We start from the raw sequence: 27,123 nt of genomic DNA, 5'->3' as shown, positions 1-27,123 counted from the left end.
AATTCTCAAATATATTAACTAGTAGAATTCTAATTTGTGATATTTCTGGTATGTTCGAGAAATAAAGTAAATTTGCCACAAGAAATAAAGTAAATTGACTCTGTCGTTCATGAATATATATTCTTGAATGGACCCTTCCCTATGTGTTTGACATAGAAGCTTAAAAAAAAATTCAATGTAATGTCCCAATACACTCATCTAGTGTAACTTTTTTCTCTGAATTTGAGATATGCATCCTCCTTTCAGAAGATAATGCTTGTTCTTCAATGTCCTACAATAGAAAAATACAATCAGCCTTGATAAAATATAATCAAACAATCTTGATAAAACGATCTTCAAAAATTTTAGAAAGTGTAATACCCTAATATCCTAAAATGTAAAACTCGGTTGAGCTCTTAGAAGGATGAGGATATCATCTAGAGTTAATTTTGGGGTGCATCAGTGATGAAGACGGACCAAGAAGAGATAATTCACTACTTTTCTTGGCTCGTGTTCATTAGTAATTGATTTTCTGCATTAATTCATTGATGGTAAGAAAAAAAAATAGATAACCTAAAAATCATATGAAACTTATCTTTGGAGATGATGGTAAGTTTGGACCGTGAAGCTTCGATATTTGTGTGAGGAAGTGATTTTTGTAGCCGAATGCAATAATTAAAGGAATAAGAAGAGGAGAATCAAATCGCGAGCCAAAGTGGGGAGAACTTTGGTCGGAAGATAAAGAAGTTATGAACCATAACAAAGCCACCACATGTAGTACGCGCTTTGGCTAGGAGGGTGACTAGGGTTTGGATTCTCACCAACGAAGGTTCGGACGGTTGAGAAATGGCAAATGAATCACATGACAACATCCAGCTTCGACTGAAAGATGAAGTGCTAACTGCTAAGCTAAAACCAAGAATCGAACGAATGCTGCTGCGCGCAGTTTGAGCTTAATTTGGTCGGGATAGAGATTAGGATTTGGTTTCAGGCATTTGGATTTTCACAAAGAAAGATAAATAATGAAAATATTTATCTTGATTTTATCGTGATTTAAATTCATCTTACGATGATGATATGCCCTGGCCACTAAACCATTAAAACAAAAAAACAGAAAGTGAAGGAGTTTCTTTACTATGGATAGCAGGACATGTTTAAAAAATATAAATGAATTCTGAAATTATAAAGATGATGTTAACATATTCTATATCATTTTTTTTTAAAAAAAGAAAATTGTTGCATTGGGAGGGGATATGGATATTTTATGGAGGGGGAAAACACGTAATTCTAACCCCGAGTAAATAGACTTTTCGGTTCGCTAGCGGCGGCGAGACGGACCGCCGCTGCCCATGCTCTCCGCCTCGCTTCGACGCCGCGCCCACCGACGTCTTTCTATTCCGCCATTCCACCAAGCTCACGCCTTTACTCTTCTTAAACTCCATTCTTCCGCCTCCTGTGCCCAGGGCGCCTATTTCACCGCCAAAGGATTCGATCTCCTAGATCAATTCCTCCCCCGTCGAACACTCCCTCGGCCGCCGATCCGCCGCCACCTCCATCGCGAAATTCTTCTATCCCTTTCCTACATCCTCAAGACCCATCCTTGGTGCCTTCCCGACCTCAAAGTCATCGCCTTTGATGGCCTTCGCTCCGCCCCCCTCGCTCACCTGCTCTCCGCCTTCCCTCACAACCGCCCAGCGCTTGTTTTCTTCTCTGCCGCGATCCCAGACCTCTCAGATACCACGGTCTATATTTGCTGCGACGCCGCCTACTTCCTTGCCACCGGCGGCAATCCCGCCTTACAGCATCTTGCGCAGGACCTCCTTGCCGAGCTCCTCAGACGAATCGGGTCCCACCGTGCCGTTCAGCTCATTAGCTGGAGCGACAAGCACCAGTTTCTCCGGTCTCGTTACTACGCCCTTAACTTGATCCTTCGCTCATTTCTTAATGCTGGTTTGGTGGACGAGGCCGCCGACGTGGTGCAGCGGATCAGGAAAATTGGGAAGACCCCGAGTCTCACAGCATTGTCTATTCTTTTAAGATCACTATTTCAAAAAGGTGATTTGAGAACAGCTTGGAAAATATTCAAAGACATGGTGGGAAGAGGTCCACGCCCGAGTTTGAAGACGTTCAACGCAATGATTCTTGGGTATTGTCTGAACGGGCAAGTCCGAGTGGCTGAGAGCCTTCTCCGTATAATGCCAAGGTTGAATATTGAGCCTGACGCTTGTAGCTACAACATATTGCTCAAGGCACATTGCATCTATGGTCATTCTTCATATGCCTTTGAGTTGTTTGATTCAATGCTCAGCTCAGATTGTTTCCCGACGGTTGTTACATATAACACACTGATCAATGTGTTGTGCCGTGAAGGGAGGATGGAGGAAGCAAGGACAGTATTTGACAATGTGGAGAAGGAGGGTGTCCAGTTGAACACAATTACTTGCAATGTTCTTATTGATGGGTATGTTAAGGCCGGTCAGATTGATAAGGCTAATGAAGTTTATCGACAGATGAAAGAGAAAGGTTGTCTGCCTGATTTCTACACATTGAACATATTGCTCTCAGGTTACCAAAAGTTCGACAAGGATTGGAAGATTGAGAGTAAGGTCTTGTATGATGATCTGTCTATGAGAGACTCATGCTCTCATGAGTTGCTGTTGGACATGATTCTTTCAAAGTTATGTCGGGGTGGGCTGTTGGATGATGCACGAGCACATTTGCACAAGAGAATTGAGCAGGGATGGACAGTGAGTGTTGCAGTGTTTAATGAAGTTATTACAAGTTACAGCAAGGCAGGACTTGAACAAGAGGCTTTTCATGTTTATCAGACTATGGTGGATTCTGGTCTATCTCCCTCATCTTCAACATGCAATGCCCTGCTAATTGGCTTGTGCGATAGGGGGAGGTTTCTTGATGCTAGAAAACTAATGGATAAGATGGTAGATATTGGTTTCCATGTCAATGTATCAGCTTTCACTATCTACATAGATGCATGTTTCAGAGTAGGCAACATTGAAGGTGCTCTGGAATGTTGGAATGAAATGGAGACTAAAGGGATACGGGCTGATGTGGTTGCCTTCTCATCATACATCAATGGACTTTGTAGGGCTAATTATGTTGATAAAGCACTCGATGCTTTCCACAGAATGTGCAGAAGAGGACTTGTCCCTAATAATTTCACCTATAATTCTTTGATTTCTGGATTATGCAGAGTTGGTCAAACTGCTGAGGCATTGAAATTTGAAAAGGAAATGAGGCATAATGGTTTTATTCCTGATATCTTCACAAAAAATATAATAATTGATGGATTATGTAGACAAGGAAGAATGAGAATGGCCTATGATGTACTTATGGAAATGTATACTAGTGGCTTAAAACCAGATGTTGTAACTTATAATACTTTCATCAATGCGTACTGCAAAGTTTCTGATTGGGCTACAGCTGGGAGCTATTTTAATAAGATGTCTTTTGATGGCTCTGAACCAGACATTTTCACATACAACATATGGATCCATAACTTCTTTAGCAGCTGTAATGTGCATCTAGCTGTGAAGGTGCTAGATGATCTTGCATTGACAAGTCTTGTTCCCGACACATTTACTTGCAACATTTTCATGAATGCCATTTGCCATGATGTTCTTGACCGAGCTATGATTTTAGCTGGGAAGTTGTTGAAAATGGCCTTTGTTCCCAACACTGTAACTGTTAATCTGCTACTGTCACATTTCTGCAAACAAGGGCTAGCAAGGAAGGCTATAGCATGGGGAGAACGCCTTAGTGAGGTCTCTTTCACCTTTGATGATGCTACGCATAATATATTAGAATGGGCCTATAGAGAGGTAAAAGAGGTTGCACAAGTTCCTTCAGAGTTAAGAAAAGACACATTTTTGGAATTCCTTATGCGTTTTACTTTTGAATTCTTATGCAAGGTCAAACACCTAGAATGTAGACCATTGATTATCAATAACCTCTTTGATAATGGTATTTATAACAAATCCAAGTTCATGGATGTGAAGTAGCACTGTGGAAGAAATGTGTTTAATCAAGTTATATTTTCTGAATGGAGATCCAAAGAGTTATTCTACCACAATGTAGTATTTGTGAGATAACAGCAACATCTGACCACAATTGTGTTCCCACTTATGCTTTCTCTATCATTTGGACACTTTGTCAGCATGAGCTGCATACAAATTTGTTGTCAATTATTGGTAAGAAGATATCTATGGATCTCTCAAGAAGCTAAAGGGATGTGTACTCTTGCAAAGAATTATTTCAAAAGTCTGGAGAAAAGGGGCCTACTTGTTCCATGATCTAAGGGACCAGGAAGAGGAAGCAACAGATTCAAGAAATTTGTGGACTACTCCAAATGTTTCTCAGGTATGTTAATGACCTGTATCATGAATCCAATTTTTATCTTTGTTAAATAATTGTGTCAACATATGCAAACCATCGTATTTCCATACATCCACATCTCGACACAACATTATTATCAACTTACACAAGTAAAATTGTTACCGCACTTTTTCGTGAATGTTCAAGGAATTGTGTCCCTACTCCTTGACTTTGCCTTTATATTTCATCTTTAACATGACACTAGTAAACTTTCCAAACCAAGCATTAGGGGCTTGTTTCACACCACATGAATTATTCAATCAGCATTCACTGTTGATTTAAGTCTCTTTCCACAAGCAAGCTACAATTCATGTTTATCTCCTCTTTTAAATATCCATTGAAGGAAATATTTGTCAAATCAAACTTAGAGGGAAACAAATTCAAACTATACCCGTTTTAGTTATGGAAGGAAGAGTCTCTTAATTGTCTATCGGTGTATGTGGACGACCTTTTGCTACATGTCTCGCCTTATATCCTATACCCTTTTAGTGACCCAAATATTTTACAGTTTATGCTATAAACTCTTTTACACCTCACCAATGCAACAACTAAATGTTTTGTATAATGATCATTTTTTTTTCTTTTCCATTGCATTCATTTCCTCTATCATTAATTGAGCGGATCAAACAACTATGCAATGTCTCTTTTCATAGAATATTCTTACTTGTATAACTAACTACAGTTGTTCCTCTGGGTTTTAGTTATTGATTTTTTTTCCCTTTTTATAGGAGATTTGATAAGGTCTATTACTTTATTTCTTTATGTAGTATCATTTATAAGTAGGGTTGTATAACATGATTTTTGTAAGGTACAATTTTAATTTCCAACGTAATATCAGAGTCAACCCTTGTTGCCTCTCTAAACCCTACCCATCACTTCAAACCGTAGTGTCTATCTGGTCTCACACATTGAAAGACCACTAAACCTAGCCTTCCTCTATTTTATTATTGACCAACACCGACAATCCTTATTTGCTATCATTGCAAGCAAGCATTTGTTCCCTCCTCTACAACATTGCACGTCTTAGCATTAGCATCATAGTTCGGAATGGCCATAGAAAGAGACTCAATTCCTCCTCCACAACATCTGACATCACTTCTCATTAAACTTCCATTATCTTCAACTCTAGTGGAATGTCAGATGACAGTCAAATCCTCATGATAGGACACAAACTCAATGAGAACAATTATCTCCAATGGTCCCAATTAGTTATGATGTTCATATGAACAACAAGATAGAAGAAAAATGTTTTCCATATAGGACAAATAGAAATTTTGGAAGTAGTTAGGGAGACTTATTTAAATAAGGAGAATGCCTCAAATTGTTCGAATAAAAAGAATTCTATATGATCTGTGGCAAGGAGATTTGATGGTGATCTATTATTTTTACACTCTCATACATTGTTATCAGCAAATTGATATGTGCAAAGAACATTCATGGAATGACCCTAAATAGCATGTAAAAAAGAGTGTATAAATTTCTATTCAAGCTCAAAAAAAATATTAACGAAGTTTGAGGAACAATTCAGGGGATGAGGACATGATTCAGAGTTTTTCATAGGTTTGGAGAGAAGAAAGAAGGAAAAAGGTGATGCTGGGGACTTCAGCCACAACTCAAGTGGAAAATGCCTTAGTTGCTCATGGGCCTTAGAGTCAAGGCACTAACAATCATTAGTGGCTATCGTTGCAAGTTTGGTTACACCATGAAAATATGTCCGAAGATTCATAGGAAAACAGTAGATTGGAAATCCTCGTGCCTATAAAATCAAGGTAACAATGCAATCAGAGAAGTCAGTATCTGTTTATTTCAATCCTTTTAGCAAAGAACAACTGGAGGTTTTGAAGCAATTAATCAAGCAATCACAAGCAGATTTTGAAGCAATCGATCAAGCAATCACAAGTAGTCGATTCTACTATGTCAATTGGAACCGGGTCTTTAGCACAGAAAGTTAATTCTATATGTGCCTTAGGTTTTAGGAAAGATAAATTGAATTCATGGATTGTAGATTCAGGAGTTTTAGACCACATGACTGGAGATAGAGAAACTCTAACAAATTTCAATCCATGCAGTAAAAACATAACAGTCATTACAGCAGATGGATCCAAAGACCTAACACTCAACTTACTCTCTTTTTTTAATGCCACAGTTAAACTACAATGTGCAATCAGTTCGTAACTCATCGGGATCACAATTGTGTCACTAAATTTTCTCCAAATTCTTGTGAATTTGAGGTCTTTGATTCAAGGAAGATGATTGGCAAGGCTAAAGAATGCTCAGGGCTATATCTGTTTGAAGTGAATCGAATAATTCTCCTAAAAGGAAAGAAAGGGCATAATATTGAATAATACCGGATGTTAATGTTTGTAGGTTAAAATCCAAATTTTGTTTTTTCTGAAAGGGCAAATGCTATATGTTATGACACTATAAGTTAAGACATCCAAATTTTATATATATCAAGAGCCTTTTTCATTTTTTTTTTTCAATAATAAAAATGTGAATGAGTTTTGATCCTGTCCGAGCGCTGAGTCGACGGACACTGGGGAGGTGGCACGCTCCGCTGTCTCCGACTGGTGGCGTAGATCTTCGGCGAACCTGCAAAGAAGCCGAGCCGAGAGGGGTTTCCCGGCGACGGCCCTCCGACGCTCAAGTCAGGCAACGAGAGAGACAGCGTAGAGATTTTTTCATACCTTCGTCGACGTCTGAGGGTCCTTATATAGGACCCCGGGAGACGCGGTCACGCTTCTCTATGCGTGCACGCTTCCCCAAACATACCTTAACAAGCCTCTGTCAGAAAAGTACCTCTGGCGCCATTCCGCAATCGTCCGAGCATATCCCGGATGTGACGGTGGAAGTTTCCAGATGATCCCGATGATCGACCGCCAACTCGCCGCTTGCGGTAGCGCCTCGAGGATGATGTTATCCCCGCCTCCTTTGTCTCTTCTGCCTCGTCGTGGTCGGCGCCGATGCATATATAACTTCGACGGTCGATGCTTACGAGATTGCTCCCCGCCTTGCTCAGGTACCGAACTCGCCCCTTGAAACCTTTACCTTACATCTGAACCCCTAGTCGGGTTGTCTTCATTCGGTTCACAGCAGGTCGGCTCGATTCATCCGGTTGGTCGGCCTGCTTCGTCCGGTCGGTCGACCTGCTTCGTCCGGTCGGTCGTCTATTCGAAGGAGGCGCTAAGTCCGACGACTGGACGTCGGTCGACCGGAGTGATACCGCCCCGCCACTCGAGAATGTTCCTCCAAACGGCCGCTGGCTTTGCTACCGTGTCGACGGTCCACGCCGACGCCCTTCGGATCTCCTCGGGATTCTTGCAAATCTTCTCCATTAAGACCGAGCACGCGCGCTGCGTGCCGTAATGACGCTCATTAAATACGCCCCTACGACCTGGTGCCACGTGGCGCCTCCACTGGCGTCATCGTATGGCTCGGGGATACGTCCGATCGGACATCTAAGGTTTGAAATGAACGGCCCGATGAGGGCCTCGGTTCCTGTGACTTGTATCCGACGGTCGAGGCCGATCGGACCCGACCTTATAAAGCCGCCACCTTCCTCCTCCGTCACACTTTTGCCTTCGCGTGTCCCGCCGCCTTTCTTCGACGCTTCAGCGTTCCGACGACTCCGCTTCATTGTTTTTCGACGATTCCCCGCCGCCTTCCTTCGATCCCTAGCCTCTTCGTAAGGTTCCTCCGCCTTTCCTCTCTGTTTTCCTCGTCTTTTTTGTCGAGTTCCCGTCTTCTGGTCGCTGTCCCTTTCATCGTCTCCTTGTCGTGTGTCATTTTCTATTCTCTTGGCTTTTGTTTTCTTGCCCGATCGGATAATGGCCAGTTCATCCCGACCCGTAGATCCCACTTTAGGTCCCTGGTATATTACCATGGAGTCTCGCTTCGATCGGCGTGACGCTGAGGCTTTGCTTGATTGTTTTGACATTCCGTCTGACTTTGAACTTATTCTACCCTCACCAACCGCTCGGCCTCACAAACCGCCGAGCGGAGCCATTTGTTTTTTCCGCGACCAATTCATAGCCGGTCTGCGGTTTCCTCTTCATCCCTTCTTCGCCGACGTTTGCAACTTCTTTGGTCTTCCGCTCGCCCAATTAGTTCCCAATACTTTTCGACTTTTGTGTGGAGTGGTGGTACTGTTCAAGATACACCGCATCCCTCTCCGACCGGAAATTTTTTACTATTTTTATTATCCCAAGCAGTCCGAGCTAGGCACCTATCTATTCCAGGCTCGGCCCGGTCTAGTCTTTTTTGATAAACTCCCCTCCTCCAATAAACATTGGAAGGAGTACTACTTTTATCTTCGTCTCCTCGAGCGGACTCCCTTCCGAACCAAATGGCAGGTCGGACCGCCTACTTCTCCCGAGCTAAAAAGATTTAAGACCCGACCAGATTACCTCGAGGCCGCGAACATGTCACGGTCCGGCTCGACATCAACAAGCACTCGGCGCATATATATCTTCGCCCGAGTCCGAGCCGCACTCCACTTCCGAGCAGCTTCAGTAAGCTTGAGTGCTAACTGATTTTCTTCTTTTTCCTTCAGAGCAAATATCGCCATGAGTCCGTGATGCCTGGATTTCAAGAGGAAAGCCGAGGCGCCGAGGCGGCCGCCAAAGAGATGGAGCAACTCGTCATTCACGGTCGGCCTCACGAGTGAGAGCGAGACAACGCGGAGGAGTCGCCAGCCTCCCCGGAGGTGATGGAGGCGCCACGCCTGACAGGAACCGACCGCCCAGGAAGGCTCCGATCGGAAGACGAGCCCCGCAAAAAACCGACGGCGACACCGGCGATTAGATACATTGTTCGTATCCGAGCGGGATCCGGCTCGTGGAAAAACTCCAATGGTGGAGGCAGATCCTCCGATCGGACTGTCTCGCGAATCGCCCGCCAACCCTATTGAGGTCGCGGCCGCTTCCACCGTCACGGGTCCAAAGGTTATTTTCTCAAGTTCTTCGCCTCCTCCGACCGCCACACGCCTCGGCAGAGCCGCACCATCGTGGCCACCCGCACCTCCCCACCGAGGAGCTTTGCCCGAGTCCGATCGGCCAACCGCGCCTACCTCACCGAGATGTGGGCCGATGCTCGGGCCCGTGTCACGATGATTCCGCTCGGCAAACTGGCCAACAACCATATGCAGCAGGCCACTGGGGTAAGTGTAATTTTCCAAAGTCCTTTACGCCCTCTTTTCGATCGGCTATCAATACTCCTGCTTATGTCAGAGATGGGTGGAGGAGATTGCTGTCTCCAATCGGCTGGCCATGGTGGACGAAGAGCTGAAGAGGCTAAAGAGCTCGGGTGGCCCGTCCTCCCAGGGCCCCTCATATGCCGAGCTGCAGAAAGAGCTCAAGAAGACCCAAGATTTGTTGGAGGCTGAGCAAAAGAAGATGGCCGACCAGGCCAATACTCTAGTCGAGCTCGAACGACAGGTCAAGACACTTGACCGGAAAATAAGCCTAGCCACCGATCGGAAGAAAACGACCATCGCCGATCTGGAGAAGAAAAACGTCGAGGCGCGGGCCCCGCCTGGAACAACGAGTTAAGGAGTTGATGGAGCAGCTGGACGGCGAGAAGGCGAGCCGCTCGGGTGAAGCGATCAAACATAAGGACGAACTGAAGAATTTGCAGGAGGCTCTTGAAGCTTCCCAAGCTGCCTTCAAGGAGTATCAAGAGGCCGAGCCAGGCCGGGTCGCCGCCCTGAAGCAGCAGCACATCTGCTTGAACGAATTTTCTGAGAAGGTCTGCGAGCGGATGTATACTGCTTTTGAGCTGGCCATTGCCGCCACGACGGACTATCTGAAGTCCAAGGGTCAGCTTCCCAACTCCGCTACCATCCCGGCCGAAGACTACGCGACGCTCCTTTCTTCCATTCCGAAGACCGTTTATGATTTCCTTGAATGAAGTGTTTTTTGTAATCCTTCCGACCGGCTCTTAATGGCCTGAATTTTAATGAAGATATGCCGTCCTTTCGTTAGCTTACTCTTTTTTCTTTTTCCGTTAAATCGCCCATACTTGTGTCTTCTGATCGGATCGCGAACTACCGCCGTTCGCGTCTCCTACCTTTCCTTCTAGTTAATCGTCTCTCGTCCTGCTCTCTAAAGGAATCCCTCGCGAAGTATTTTTGATAATCGGGCCGCTTGTCTGAACACACCCACTTCTTTAAATGGAATTCCCGTTAGATGTTCGCGAAGTACCTTTGGTAACTTGGCCGATCGACCGCTCGACTCATAGGTCGACCTTTTATTATCTTCTTCCGGCCGGGGGGTTTATAGTCGCCGGTTCGACTCTAAGATTTAACGTCGCTGCTCGACGGTCTTCGTGAGGGTTTATAATGTTCGACTTAAGATTTAACGCCGACGGCCTTCGTGCCGAGGGTTTATACTGTTCGACTCTAAGATTTAACGTCACGCCGACGGCCTTCAGTCGAGGGTTTATAACGGTTCGACTTAAGATTTAACGTCACGACGGTCGAGGGTTTATAATCGGTTCGACTCTAAGATTTAACCTCGCCGACGGTCTTCAGGAGGGTTTATAACGGTTCGACTTAAGATTTAACGTCACTCGCCTTCGTGCCGAGGGTTTATAATGCCGGTTTGACTTAAGATTTAACGTCACGCCGACGGACAACGAGTCTGATAATATACGCCTACCGAACGACCGGGTTCGCCATCGAGCCTACGGCTCTGATAATATACACTACCGAATCCAAGACGGGTCCCGCCACGCCATCTACCCGCTTGGTGCACAATGCTCATGCCTTTGCTTTGTTTTTATAGCTTTCATTCCTGCAACCAAATGATACATTCGAACGGAATATTCATGAAATACATTACATCGGCGCACCTTTCATCCGGCCCGCGACACTTTCCGGTCGGGAATTGTCAATCTGCACCTCCTCTTTTTCTTCATAAACCAAAGAAGGTGGTTTTTCAGTAATAGCATTTACCTCGACTCGCGGCACTTTCCGAGCGGACTTGGATTCAGCTCGGACCATCTCCACATTGTTGGGTTTTTCGGACCCCGAAAACCGCTTTTTCGCGTCGCGGAAACCTCGAAACCACCCTAGCCATTGGATCTCGTGCGAAGAAAAATTTCGAAAAACACAAGTACGAGTTTAAACGTTGATCTACAGTAGATCTACATAAGGGAAAGCCTTATACCTTTGAAGCGTGCCCTCGCAAATCCCGCTCGTCCAACGGTACGCCGGATCTCGAAGTTGTCAACGTAGACAACTCTCTAGTGATATCCACACGAACAATAGGTGTTCTCTAACACTCAAGGATGGAGAAGAAGCACCCCAAGTGTGCTAGCACTTTCTATGGCTCTCGGGTAGGATTTGAAAAAAAGGGAGAAAGGAGAGAAGGAAAAAGGGATCTCACATAATCCTCTAGGTACCCTCCTTTGTGACCTTCACTTCACCCTTTACTTGAAATTCAACCATCTCCTCAAAACCCATGGCAGCAGAGGAAGAAGCAAGAAGAAGAAGAACAAAGAGACTGATGACGATAACCCTCTGAATCAAAATCAAACAAACACGACGAAAAATCTTTTTACTTGTCCAGCCATTGTTATCAAGAAAAGAATAATAAACAATTAACGAGGATAATTTAGCTTTCTTACTTGTCCAGCCATGGTTTTATCACTGTGATTCTTGGACTAGCTATGAGTGTTATATATAGTTAGAATATTGTTTCGAAAGAATTAAAAATTCGACATTATCTTCGGAGTTAAATCCAACCTTTGATTCAAGTCAATTTTAATTTAATGAATCTCAATTCATTAATATAAATTGCCTCAATGAATCAAATTTAAATTAGACTCATTCAACAATTGAATCTAATTGAGTCTAACTCAATAAATCTAATTTGAATTAATCCGAATTCAATCTTTGGTGCATCATATGAACCTAATCCAATTGGTTCATCCTATGAACCTAATCTCCATCCACTTGTTCTTTGTGTGTGACCCAATAGGTTCTTGTAACGTTGGCAATGCCCCTGAACCCATTTAGGACCATAAGTAATGAGCGGTATCTAGCAATACATCATTACTACCCAAGTTACAAGAATGTTGAGATCCAACATCACCTCATGACTATTAATCGCGACTCCTCACAATATACGACAAGTGTCCTTCATCCTGACATCTGATCGATCAACGCGAGGCATGTACCGCCATCCTAATCAATCTAAATCTTGAACTCAAGTAGATTCACGATCAAACGAGCGTCACGCCGACTAACGGCCACGCACTTCACGGTCTAACTCTATCAAGAATACCATGTCGCCCCGCATGGGAGGGATAGATCCCATCTACATCACTACATCCTCTGCGTGTAATCGTTATATACCCAAGAACGCCTTTTATAGTCCACCCGCCACGGTGACGAACCAAAGTACATAACTCCTATGTAGGGAACCACGGTGACTTCAGTCTAAGGACTAGTAGTCATACTAATAGCGAGAAAGTATATGACACTCATATAACGATCCACGATACTTTCTCATGGCGGGTCATTCAAGTATACTCGCATACCCACGTGTCAACTCGATATCTCATATCCACGACTTGGAGATCAAGTCATCGAGTCGACTACATGCTAGTCTTATTGCATTAACATTGTCCCTGAATGTTAATACTCGACTAGGAATGATTAAGAGTAGTGTTCCCTATATCATCTCACTATCGGTTCAACTAACCGATTGATATAGGTGAGAACCGTCTACTGAAAGACGTTATTATACTTAGTTTATTGGCACCAATACAAGTAAGTATAATAACCAAAAACCAAATGCCTTTATTTATATAGAATATGATACAACAAATCCAAAATACAATCATCAAATGATTGGCTCTAGGGCTCTAGCTAACACACATAGCACCTCCGAGCCGCCAGTTGGTCTCTCCGCACCTCCCCTACTTGATCTTTCACCGGGAACTTGATCTTCTGGCAGAAGGTAGAGACGACCGCCCGGAACTCGTTGAGCGCCGGTCGTCCCAAGATAACATTGTATGCAGAAGGAGCATCAACCACGATGAAGGTGGTGGTCCTTGTCCTTCTGAGCGGCTCCTCGCCCAACGAGATAGCTAGCCGGACCTAGCCGACCGACAAGACTTCGTTCTCGGTGAACCCGTAGAGGGGGGTCGTCATTGGCAATAGTTCAGCTCGATCTATTTGTAGTTGGTCGAAGGCCTTCTTGAATATTATATTGACCGAGCTGCCTGTGTCAATGAAAATGCGATGAATAGTATAGTTGGCTATTACCGCTCGAATGATCAGGGCGTCATCGTGTGGGACTTCAACTCCTTCGAGGTCCCTAGGCCCGAAGCTGATCTCGGTCCGCCGCCTTTCTCGGCCGCACTGCGCGTGGATCCTCACCGCTGCGTGTGCCTTTCGCTCTATTGAATCTCCGACGGTCGGGCCTCCTGATGATGTTGATCTCACCACTGACACGTTCTATTTTCCTCCTCCCAAGCGGAAGGTCGATGTCGTTCATGCGACGCCTGATGGTGATCTCCGACAACGACCCACTCGGGGATCTCCTTTATCCTTTGGTCTGTCGATGTCAGTGCAGTGAAGCGATCGGCGTAGTTTCTTGGCGGACGATGGCGATGGGAGGCCCGGCAACAGCGGTGTTATGAGTAGCCGTGATGGAGTGAAACAAACATCGGGTTCATACCTTCGGCTTTGGCCGATCAGCCGAATCACTGGACTCGCGCGAGTGTCTTGATAAGGACGGCGACTTGCTCATGGTCCTCCGGGTGGTCAGATGATGGGCCGGCCGGGCGGGTCACTCAGGGCTTCTTTTCTTCTCGCCGCCTGGGCTTCCTCCACATTGATGTATTCGTTGGCCTTGTGCAGCATATGGTCGTAGTCCCGGGACGGCTTCCGGATGAGCGAGCGGAAAAAGTCACCGTTCACGAGCCCTTGTGTGAACGCGTTGATCTTCCGCTAACGAGGGCCTCAGGGTTGAATCTCTTGACCTTCGACCTCCACGTATCGTTGATCTTCCGCTAACGAGGGTCCTCCGCCCTTACCACCGGATCAAGTTTCAATGTGAAATTTGTCAGCTCACAAAACATATTTGAAATTCTTATCCTAACCTGCCTCACAAAATATCACAAGCTTTTTCTTTAATCCATAGTGATATGTAGGGATCGTCTAAGATTAACAATATTAATGTATCTCATTGGTTCACACTAAAATCACATGAGTTTTCCTAGTAAAAGAAAAAACATATGTAGGCTTGATATTTTAAAATTTTAATATCATGTTTCAAACTTAATTCCAAACAAAACACAAATTTTGAAAATGAACAACACAAAGAATATTTTGCATCCATTCTTAGTGATTACCTGATAAGTGAAGGGGTTATTCATCTAAGCTCTTGTGTTGACACATGTTAACAAGTCAATAGGACAAACAAACATTTGCTAGAAGTAGCTCAGTCTCTCATGTTCTCTACATGTGCCAAAACAATATTAGGGGAAGTCATACCACCGCAACCTACCTCATAAATAGAATGACTTCTTGATCCCTAAAATTTCAGACCCTATGTCAGATCCTATTCAAAACACATCCAACCACACATCTCATTGTTGGTTAATCCTAGGAAAAAGTACCAGTTCCACTGTACAAAAAATTTTTGTACAAGTGTCGAACCTTTCTTTAAATAACCTATTGTGTTTTTTAGAAGTTAAATTACGAATCGCAGACGAAACTTAACATCATTGATTCCAAATTTAACTTATCTGTTCTTAATGGTTTAGATTTGAATCGCAAGCGGAACTTAATACTATTGATTCAAATCTATCTAGGTTATTAATTCCATAAATAATAATTTCCAAAATTTTCTTCCAGTCCTGCATGGCGAGGCACATGACTTTCTTGGATATGAGAGCAACCACCACCGCCTAGGCAAAGCCTTTTAAGAAAAGCTAATATTTATTTCCTTAAATAACTCTAGGTTAACCAAAAGGAACAATCGAATCACAAGTTCGAAAAAGAAGAAAACATAAACTCGAAAAATAAATTCGAAAAACTAGATCTAATTGCCTCTTGTATTTAGAATTCTTACAAAGAAAATAACTAGTATGATGCAGAAGAAAATTACTAGTTATACGTTCTCTTTGTAAGCTAATGACCTCGAGATCTTCTGCGGACTACGATCCTCCAAGATGAACACCACCCAAAAGAGTCCTTCCTCTTCCTCTAAGATTCGGCCACCACCACCACCAAGAAGAAGAGAGCAAAGGGAAAGGGAGAAGGGAGAAGGGAGAAGGGAGAAGGGAGAGGGCCGACCACTAAAAGACCTCCAAGCAATAGAATAAGAGTTGTATCCCATGAAACCCCCTCATCCCTTCTTTTATATTACTTGCCCAAGGCAAATAAGGAAAAACCTTTTACAAAAAATAAAATCATCCAGGAGTTTTTCCTTTTCCCTTTTTATTTTTCCTTTTCTTTCCTCTTGATTGAATCAATCACCAATCAATGGTTGTGATCAATCCTATATGGTTTAGGATTAAGTTTGGCCGGCCCCTTGCTTGGGCACCAAGCAAGGTGGCTGGCCATCATATTTAGGAAAGGAATAATAAATTTTTTTTTATAAAATTTTACATTAGAAAAAACTCTTATAAAATTTACAAGCTCTCTTTCCTAAAGTAGGAGTTAAAAAAGGAAAGTTTCTAAAAATTAAAATGATGTTTTAAATTTAAAAACTCTCTTATAAAATTTCCTTTTTTAACATGATGATAGAAAATTTTAATTTTAAAACTTATCTCCTTTTTTTCTTAAACCATGAGGATGGTTAAAAAAGGAAAGTTTTAAAATTTTTAAAACTCTCTATTAAAACATGTGGCCAAATTCAAATAAGGAAAGTTTTAAAAAAATTAAAATATCTCTTTTAAAACTTATAGTTTTCTATAAAGAGAAGATTTTAAAAATTCAAAAACAACCCTCCTTGTTTGAATATTGTGGCCGACCCTTCACGCTGGGTCACCCAAAGGGCCGCCCCATAGGAGGACGTGGTCACCTTGCTCGTCACCAAGCATCGACCGCCTACTGGACACCAAGAATATACATTCTGGACGGACTCGAGGCTATAATGAGGCTACGTGGACCTGAGGAGAAATTGGTTTTGGCCTTCGACGAGCTTGAGTATTCCGTGTTCTCCCTAAACACAACTCGTTAATAACTCATTCCACTGAGAGTTATTACGCATCACCGCACTAATCCCAAATTACATTACGAGCTCCTTATCACGAGTGTGTTAGTCTCCGTGTTTAAGATTACAGATGTCCACTAATTAAGTAAGTTATCGACAACTCACTTAATTAATATCTAAGAATAGTACCACTCAACTTTATTCACGCTGTCGGACCAGTCCACCGCAGGTTAATACGACAATTCCATGAGCTCCTCTTGGGGACATTCTCAACCTAGATAACTAGGACACAGATTCCTTCTATAATTAACAACACACACTATAAGTAATATTATTTTCCAACTTATCGACCATATTGATTTATCGAGCTAAACCCCACCCTTTGATAAGTCAAAGAAATAAATATTAAATATATGTACTTGTTATTATATTAGGATTAAGAGCACACACTTCCATAATAACTAAGGTCTAGTTCTTTTACTAAGTCAGTGCAAAAAGAACTTACCTAAATGATCCTACTCAATACACTTAAAGTGTATCAGTGTAATTTATTAGTCAAGATAAACTAATACTTAATTTTACTACGATTATTCTGATGATTTGTTCCTTTCCATCTTAGTCATGAGCAACTTGTTTATAATTTATAGAGAACCGACAACATGATTTTCTGAGTGTGACACCACACTCCATGTTATCTACTATATAAATTAATTGAACAATTACATTTAACAAATAAATACAGATATTGACCAATGTGATTCTTTTATTTCAACAAATAAATGTTTATAAAAACTAGACTTTTAGTATACACTCTAACACTCATATCCTCCATCCATTTTTTCCCATATCCGTAGTCAACACTGGGGAAAACTTGATCCTAAAGCATTATGTGTATCTTCTTGGGATATTATTCTTATTAAAAATCATACAAATGTTATTCTCCATTTAAAATTTTATAGCTCCATGGATGTTATATTTTTTGAGCATCAGCCATATTATCCCAAATTTGACATTCACAGGAGAATAGTTAAGGATATCAGCTTTGAGACATCAATACAAAGATTAGCGACCTAAATTTTCCTCACTTTATCAAATCCAGTCAAGCAATTAGCCCCACTCACAAAATGAACCCATGGTTCCTTACCTAGACTCACCTTCAAAAATGCTTGAATTTCCAAATACTTCTTTCCCAGACACTTCCTCTCCTCCAACTCCTATTATTCAGCCCAACAAAATAAAAAATCTTTTTAATCTTTGTCGCCCAAACATTAATCAATCTGAAAATAACAAAGACCTTATCACCTATCCTAGGAAGGAAAAGAACCAAGGGGAGATAAAACACCAATTACTCTTTGAACAGATCGAAGAATTAGAATCAGACTTGAGATCAAAAGATCCACAAGCTAACTTTGTTCCTGATTCTTCTAAAGATAGTGATCTTTCTATTGCAAAAAAAAAAAGAAAGGGTGTTAGAGAATGCACAAAACATTCAATCTATAACTTGGTATTATATTGATAGCTATCTAATAAGTACCAGATTTTTGTGGTAAGTTTGGATAAAAACAGATTCCTAAATTCATACATGAAGTTCTTACAATATCAAAATGGAAGGTTACTATTAAAGACAAGATTTGAGCATTAAAGAAGAATTGAATATGGAAGATCACTGAACTACCACTCGGAAGACGCCCTATAATTGGTAACCGTCCTGTAGGCTGCAAATGAGTCTTCACAATTAAATATTGAAAAGATGGAGTATTGTTTGATTTAAGTCTTTACTTGTTGCAAAAGGATTCACACAATCCTATAGAATCGATTACAAAGAAACTTTCACTACTATAGTCAAGAACATAGTTCAGTTCTCCTATCTTTGGTCATGTCAAGTCATGGTTTGGAAAACTTAAGTTTATATGCCCTCCTCAATTCAGAGCTGATCAAGATCATTTTTATGAAATGATTTACCACCTCTACAAGAGCTCGGTTTGACATTTACTAGAGTAATCAAGCAATATGGTTATCTACAATGTCAAATGCATTACACCCTCTTTGTTAAATGTTCACTTCAAGAAGAATTGTCATCCTTATTGTTTACATGGATAACATTATTGTAACAGGAGATCATATTCAGGAGATAAACACACTCAAGAACCTATTAGCTAAAGAATTCGAAATCAAAGATTTGGGAAACCTCAAGTATTTTCTTGGAATAGAAATAGCTCAGTCAAACATAACAATCTTAGTCTCTCAACGAAAATATATTCTGGACATTCTGAAAGAGATGGGAATGCTCGAATGCAAGCTAGCATACACTCCTATGGACTCAACAAACAAACTAGGTACTAAAAAGGATTATGCACCAGTTGATAAAAGCATATATGAGACGCTTATGAGCAAACTCATTGCACACAAAATCCGACCTTGGCTACTCAGTTATTATGGTGAATCAATTCATGAACAGTCCAAATTAAGAGCATATGGAGGCACCTGTGATATCTAAAACTAGCATCAGAAAAGGGCTTACTATTTCAGGAAATGAATAAACAAAAGCATTAAGACATACTATGATGTTGATTGGGCAGGATCATTAGTGGATTGAAGATTAACTTCTGGCTTGCACATATGTATGGGGAAATTAGTTACATAGGGTAGCAAAAAAGAGTCTGTTATGTCAAGAAGCAACACCGGATTTAGAACAACGACACATGGTATATGTGAAGGGATGTAACTATGAAAACTCTTAAAGGAGTTAAGGATTGTTGTTGAAAAACCTATAAAGATGTTATGTGATAATCAGTTAGTTATCAGATAGCTATTGGGATTGCAAAGAACACAATGCATCATGATAGAATAAAGCATATGTAGATTAATCACCACTTTATAAAAGGAAAATAGGAGGGAATAATTAAGTTACTGCATCTGCCAACTAAGTTTCAGATATCAAACATCCTCATTAAGCCTTTACCAAGGAAGAACATTGAAGATTTAAACTCCAAACTAGGCTTAATCAATATCTATATATATATATATATTATATTCTTTTTAGGAGTCTTGATAATTTCTCTTTTCTTATATTTCTAAATGTGGTATCATCTAGTATTAGGCTTAATTGCTCATGATGTTAATTTGTCTTTAAATCCTAAATTCATCTTACTTTATTGTTTGTGTAACTGACTATTATAAACATTAGATTGTCCAATCATAGTTATGCTCCATGCAACTCTAAATTTGTTATAATATATGCAAACATTGATACGCCCACAATGCCTTTGATATTTTACTTTTCTAATTTTGTTGAACAATCTATATTGATGTACTGCCCTGTATTCAGTGTGACATGGATAGGGAACCATGACTTTTCAATTGGCATTGATGATGTCCACCCAGGACAACATCTCAATTAACAAAAGACGAAAAAAGTTGATGGATATAGAGAATGCTATGACCTTATTTCATTATACAACAAAGGAATCTTACATTGCTGCCTGGTTGCAATGCAGCTCAGACTTTGGAACTCAAGTGTATTAAATGAAATTCGAGCTACTGCTGGAAACGCAAGGACATGTTATTTATTAATGTTTTTTTAGATCTCTTATTCCTTTTGGGGCCATATAGCATTTTGTACTTGTTTGACTATTATGCTCAGGCGTTTTCCCCCTTTAATATGTTATCTATGGACTAAGAAAGATGAATGTGGGTTTCTCAGTTCAAGATCTATTGTTGTATTATCAAGTTACCTTTATAGTTAATATGGAAATTTCTTACAGTAGAAGCTTTTTGAATATATAACATGAAAGTTAATTTCTTCTTCTACTTTAGGTTTGCACGAATGAAGTCCACTGCAGAAACAGTCCCTTGATTGTGCCAGTGTGGTTCTCCAATCAATATCATATGGCAAAAGGCAAAATCGCTCGCCCCCAGCGCCCCCGCCGCACTCGACCCAAGGTCATCACGAGAGAGGTAAATCACAACATCCTGAGCGAGCATGTGGCAGGTGGGGTCAGTTGCACAGGGATCGGGGATTTATGCCCCGACTATCCTGAGTTTCGACCCCGTGACCTCATGTGGCAAGCATCCCACCACATATCAACTCGGATGACCAGCATGTGTTGTTGGTCAACAACAATCCCAAGTGGGTGGGTATATTTATCGCACTCTTGACTGTTGATTCAAAGACTGCTGCTGTAAGTTCAATGATGATATTCTTATTCTAAGAACCATGTCTCTCTGAAATCTGTGTAGATTATCTGTTTGTTTTGACACAAAGCGTTGACTTTTTTTTGCAGGCTCTAACTGTACATTGCATTCGTTGGCCAATGATATGATCTCTCATACATATACTTATTTTCGTAAACCTGATTGATGCATATGTGAGATTCAGAGGCTTTAAGGTTGTGCACCTTGAGATTCAAATTGTTACCTTTGTGAATTATAGACTAAAATGCTTTGTTCCTATTTCATTTTACACTGGCTTGAGGCTTAGGAGTTCTTCCTCCATACTTGTGCACTGGATCACTGCCCAATCAATGACATTTTCATTTCCATTTCTAAAAGTTGTTAAAATGTTCAATATGTTTCATTGTAATTTTACATTTGTTTAGTCTGAGTAACAGGAATTTTCATGTGAATCATATGCAACATTTGGAAGTTAATGATTTAATACTTCAGTTTGTTTACTCAGCGATTTTTCTGTAAGTTTTTGATTATATGGATCCTTCCACATTAGATTCAAAGTGTATATACTTATAGAGTAATTTTTTATTAAAATATACATGATAATATATTACTTTACTTACAAAAGGTGTTTACTTTAACTCTTGGTGCACCCATGTTTTTTTTGTTGTCCTTAGACATCACTTGCCTATGTCATCCTTTAAATCAAGAAATTTAAAGGTAAAGTCCTACTTGCACCTACAAACTCTCTCATTAGATGGTGCCAGAGTGTTTTTACAAAGCCCTTTGATACTTAAGTCACTCTCAATGATGAAGCAAAGAGAATGCGAAAAAAAAAATAAATACTAGTGTGAGACATTTTGAACCTATCCTTCTTTACATATACTTGGATATTTATAAGCATAACTAGCTCGGAGGTCCTGCCTAAGTATGACGTATAATAGCTATAGAGTACCATGTTTAGGTGTGACTAACACTCTAAGAGCTGCAAGCACGAGTGGCATGAGGAGTCATCTCTAGGTATGGCTTACAATGCCTAAAGTAGGCGAGATGGGAGAACTCGAGGGAGGAGCTTGAAGAGAACTCGAAGGAGCTAAGTGTACTTAAAGTGGTGAGCATGGAAGCTTGGAGTGGGAAAAGTATAACGACATTTTATAAAAAGAGCGATCATGTTTTCTTATTTATCAAAATAAGTATCCTAGTTTTAAAACTACTAAAAAGAACATCAAAAATAGTGTTATTCCCTTTCTACCCCTCCCGCTAATCTCCTAAATCCCCTTCCTCCAGACGTCGTTTTCCAATGCATACGAGCCACATTTGTTTAGTTTTAAATTTAGAATTAATAAAATGGTTCGGATGCATGCGAAACTCATTCCTCTCTTTCTTACCTCATGTAAATCCATGGTCATCGTCCCCCACCGAAACCTTGGCTTTGTGTGTCCCGGTGTCCAGGGTTTTCGATGGAATCCACACATTGTGTCCATCTAAGGCGACGTCAAGGCTTTCCGATGAAATCCACACATCTAAGGCGACAAATGTTAAGGGTCTCCGACGAAATCCATACAAAGGTATGTCCATTCAAGTGTTTAGGGTTTTGTTTGCCGTAAATACTCTCCTTTCAGAATGAAGCAAGAAGCTGTAGCAACAAAGGTAAGTATCATGAACTTGTTCACCTTAGAAACCCATAGGATATATCCAGAAACTACTATAGGATATATCCATAAAGCGCCTAATATGGGATCATCACGTTGAGCCTGATATAGTAAAATATCAAGCCCGATGTGGGTATGATATGATCCCATATCAGACCCACGTTAGCCCTGATATGATCCCATATTAGGCATTCTAGAATGATGTAAAGTTCGATTTGGAAAACATTCCACCAATTTTAATTTTTCTGTTAATAAATTAAATTTATAAAAATTGTAGGCTATAGTTGATTTTGGCCAGAAACTACATTGCAATAGTATGTTAGGTCACTTTAACAATTTTTCTAACCATCCACAATCAAAGGAAGACATCATGGAACTGTTATTTTACATGATTGATACATAGTAATGATCAAACAGTCTCTCTTTTGTGTTTTCTTGGTCATACAAGAAATCTAACATATCCGTGGTATACTTGTCAATATATTTGAAAATTGAGATTTAATATCTTAAATCTTTAGATTCTCAGGTACAACTCCCAATTTTTAATCTTAAGCACCAAATAGTTTTAGAAATTTAATGTTTTATTTTTTTACATTTTCGTAGCAAAAAAATATCTTACAATATAACTATTAATTTTGGATTTTCAGGTATACTTGTTGCATTTAGACGAAGAGACATATCTTTATTGCTTGGTATTGTAAACCGAGGTGATTCGGTTCCTTTGAATTCAAATCAAGCATCGGGTGACCTCTTTCTTGCTCATTTCTTAAATAACAAACCCATAACCAGATCAAGAATTGAGGAGTTGATGAAATTTTATTCCAATAGCATTAAAGCATATGCTGATGTTTTATTATTTTGTAAATTCTACATTTTGTATATATTTGTTTATGTCTTATTTTCTTCTAGTACGTATAAACTTCCTTTAGGTCTTATAGATATAGTAGATGATTTTGAGAATCTTGGTAGATTCAACTAGATTGAAGCCATCCATCAATTTATAGCTCCATAATTAGCAATGATTGGGGATTTATTTTCATCAACTCAGACATATGACCCCAAGATCACTACACTCCCTTACCTAAAGGGATTTGCTGGTCTTTTGCCTATGAGTATATTTTTTATGCTAAATTTGATAATATTTTGTGGACATTTATGATTATGTAACACTTATTATGATGAATCGTATATGATTTTTGGAGCATGTTTCCAATACAAAAATCATACAATATCGAAAGAGCACGAATAAACAAGTAAGGAATATTCCTTCACATATTAGTAAGGTGAGGACCTTGTTAGATCGAGTATCACCTAAATAGGTAAATATTAAGGATTGTCACCTATTTAAAGTAAATATATAGTTTATTACATTTTTTAATAATTGTACATGTTATGATTGAGTTAATCCCTACCCAATTTGAAAAAATATTGGTTGAGAATCTTGATTTGGCTGATGATATTCCACATCCAATGGAGACACTACAATTAGATGACACTGAAGTTGGATGGCAAGGTAATAAGGAATGTCATAAATGCATCGTAATAGCAAACCGAATCAAGGAGCTAACATTAGAGAACATGCATCCGAATGAAAGGGTGAAAGAATTAATTGAAATAATAGAAAATAAAGGCATGTAAAGCCAATCAAGCAAGCATGTAGTTGATCCACAAGACCCAGTTGCTTTTGGAACAAGGAGTAGGAGAGTACGTGACCGTAGTCAGTATGATTATAGGGATACTCCAAGTGATAGTCCATTGTGGCGAAAACTTTACCTAAGAGGAAGTGGAGCAAAATACAAATATGCAAGTCTACCGAGAACATCATAGCAATAAAAGAGACTGAAAAAATTGTAAAAGAAGGTGAAGCTAAAGATGTTATGGACAAGGGTAAAGGAAAACTTGATGGGGATGATATGGAAGAAGAAACAGAGATTATCTCAATGTATGAAGGTAATTCTGAAGAAGAGACGGAAAAGGATGCACTTAGGATTGCACAACTCAACAAAATGAGAAAACAAGTCATTGTCGTAAGTGTGTATATACTTATTAATTAATTTTAGATGTTGGATTTAAATTATTAATTAAATGTATCTAATGTTTATAGTCGCAGTATGTGAAGAAATAATTTAAGACTTAGAAGAAGAAAAAACAAGATAAAGATGTGACCTACTTGTTAAAACAATTGGAAAACCTAAAGTATGGTAGTGTGAATTCTGAAATACATAGTCTATTTAATTCAGTGAAAAGTTATGAAAATATCTGGTTCCTTCCTTTATTTATTATAGTAATTGATTTACTTTGCAGGTGCACAACTAATTTTGTTTGGGAGGAACCACCCTTTCATTTAACTATGGCTTCCTTCTTATCTGGTGTGAATGGAGAGATGTTTACAAAAGGGGAGTTAATTGGCACTTATTGTAAAATTTTATTTAGGGGGCATCCTCGTCTGGTAGGCTATATAACAAGTCTATATATTGTTCCACCTTCTTCACAGTAAGGAATTTTAATGATTTGATAATATATAATATCTTATGATATTTTATTATTTTCTTAAGTAAATATGCCTTTGCATATTTGTAGTTGGCAAAAAAGTCCGCAATGAAGTTTGGCATGCTACAACAAGTGATAAAGACAAATATTGAAGATAAAGGGGTTAGGTATAATTTTATACCTTTGTCCACTGATAGTGCACACTTTCACTTGATGGCAGTGGACACCAAAACAATGACTTTTAATCATTATAATTCTCTTGCAAGTAGCTCTAAATCGAAATATGAGTTTGAATGAGCGATGATCATCCAATATTCATGTGTATGTTAGTATTGTAATATAAATTAAAAATTATAGTTGATGTTTATTTGATAAATTGTTTGTTCATTCGTACAGGTGTCGGAGATAAAACAATATACTCATGAGCAACTTGCTACTATTCATCCATATTTAGAAAGTCATTATCTATTAGATAAATGGGTATATCTTACAATAGAATGTCCACAACAAGAACCCAGGTAAGTAAATTAGAAATAATATGAATATAACAATTGTATATTAAATATCAAAGATTAAATTACTGATGTTATTTACAGTGTTGATTGTGACTTCTTTGTGATGTAATACATTCGATGTCTACTATATGATTCAGAGAAGAACTTCAAACAAGGATACACGAAAAAAATTTAAATCTTGAGGGACAAGTTCTGGATAAAATCATATTAATTATCTAGTGCTGTAAGAAAAATTGTTGGGTAGAAAATGTAAAGCTATAATTTTCTAAAGTGGTGTTACTTTGATCATCTTTGTATGTATTATATATAGTACATGTTGGTACCCCAAGGTAGTTTTGATGTGATCAAACAAGTTAAGTTAGGTCATATTTTGTTTAACCTTGTATCTAAGTGTGTAGGAACTTATGAGCACAGGAAGTCGCAGAAGATGCAGCTAGTGAGAAGGACGACACGGGAAAGAGCCGACGGACTCGGTGCGTCTGAGGGATGAGGTGTTGCGGAAGAGTACGCGGGCGGACAAGAAGGAGGCGCGCGACATTTCTGAGGGATGAGAAGCTGGAGCGGAAGGTTGCTCGAGAAGGTCGGAAGTTAGGTTCGAGTGAGCCCTACTCCGGATGGCCGAAATAACCCAAGCGAGCATAGCAGGAGCGGATGACCCAGACCGAGGCGAGCAGCACCGAGCAGAGGGTCCGAACTGAAAAAGTCAACTCTATTGACTTTTAGGGTTCGGGCGCCCGGAACCTCATTCTTATCCACTTCGACGTGGATGTTGACCGTTGCATCAAAGATTAAATTCTATCCCAATCCAGGCGCTTGGAACACTTCCAGGCGCCCCGACCAAGGCTATAAATACAACCTTGGTCCAGAAGCTAGATAACAACAAGAATTATTGAGCAATACTTGTACACACTTTCCTCTTTGTTTAGCTTCTTCATTTTTGTGCGTTAATTGCTGTCAAAGAGGCTTCTCTCGAGTAAGAAAAAATTAGTATTCATTTCCTCGATTAACAACTCTCAACCGCTTCTGTTTAGTCTATTTTATTATAGTGTTTTAAGTAAGCTTTTAAGTAGGGAATCGCTTACTTTTTCATTTGTGGTATTCAACTCCCTTTACCAGTCTTTAATACATCTAGTGCTTTAATGTAAATATACATTTTTGTATAGTGTTGTTACTTGATGATGTTTGATGTATTACATCCATTGTTGTATGAAAAAAGTTTGGTAGGAATGTAAAGCTACAATTGTCTAGATATTTCAAAGTGAGTGCTTGTAAATTGGATTTCATCTATAAGTTATGACTAGATTACGATAAGTTTCAGATATGGAAACTATCAGGCCCACAGTGGGCCTGATATGGGAAATATCATGCCCAAGTTTATTCATGATGCGAGAATTATATAGTTGAATAATTTTCTAAATAACAAATAGGGTTATAAATTGAGTTTCAACTCTAAGTTACGACTTAAAAAATAGGGTTTAATTCAGCTTGTGTTAAAACTCGAAAGTGTGTACTATTTAATGAATTCCAACAAGGCAGACTATCCGCGCCAAACGGCACGACACAATAACTTCATTGACAATGATTAGAACCTATGTTTGACACCATATCTACCTTCTCCTCGCTTAACTCTTCCCATTGATCGATATATTGGTGAAATCTGATTATTCTAGGTCCATCAGTGGATTTTGGTCAAAACCCACTGATGGACCTAGAGAGGTCAGATTGCATCCAAATCAATTCTTGTAACTTTCTCAT

General features: G+C 40.0%; 1 protein-coding gene across 6 annotated transcripts in view; it reads left to right on the top strand.

Annotated features, from left to right (window-relative positions):
• Positions 1 to 1,251: 1,251 nt before the first annotated feature.
• Positions 1,252 to 27,123, top strand: part of LOC121970009 (pentatricopeptide repeat-containing protein At1g12775, mitochondrial-like) — a 42,517-nt gene continuing 16,645 nt past the window's right edge. For 3 of the 6 annotated variants that reach the window (XM_042520397.1, XM_042520394.1, XM_042520398.1), the window contains exon 1: positions 1,252 to 2,667. In XM_042520397.1, coding sequence (XP_042376331.1) covers positions 1,329 to 2,667 — 1,339 coding nt within the window. In that variant the 5' untranslated portion in view covers positions 1,252 to 1,328. Of the gene's footprint in view, positions 4,357 to 19,869; positions 20,133 to 20,357; positions 20,723 to 20,824; positions 21,215 to 27,123 lie in introns of those variants that run through there. The other 3 variants (XM_042520395.1, XM_042520393.1, XM_042520396.1) reach the window with 3 other exon arrangements.

The sequence above is a fragment of the Zingiber officinale genome, chromosome 4A, assembly GCF_018446385.1.
Source record: "Zingiber officinale cultivar Zhangliang chromosome 4A, Zo_v1.1, whole genome shotgun sequence".
NCBI lineage: Eukaryota > Viridiplantae > Streptophyta > Magnoliopsida > Zingiberales > Zingiberaceae > Zingiber > Zingiber officinale.
The sequence above is the reverse complement of the archived record's forward strand: the minus strand, read 5'-3'. Positions and strand labels throughout refer to the sequence as shown.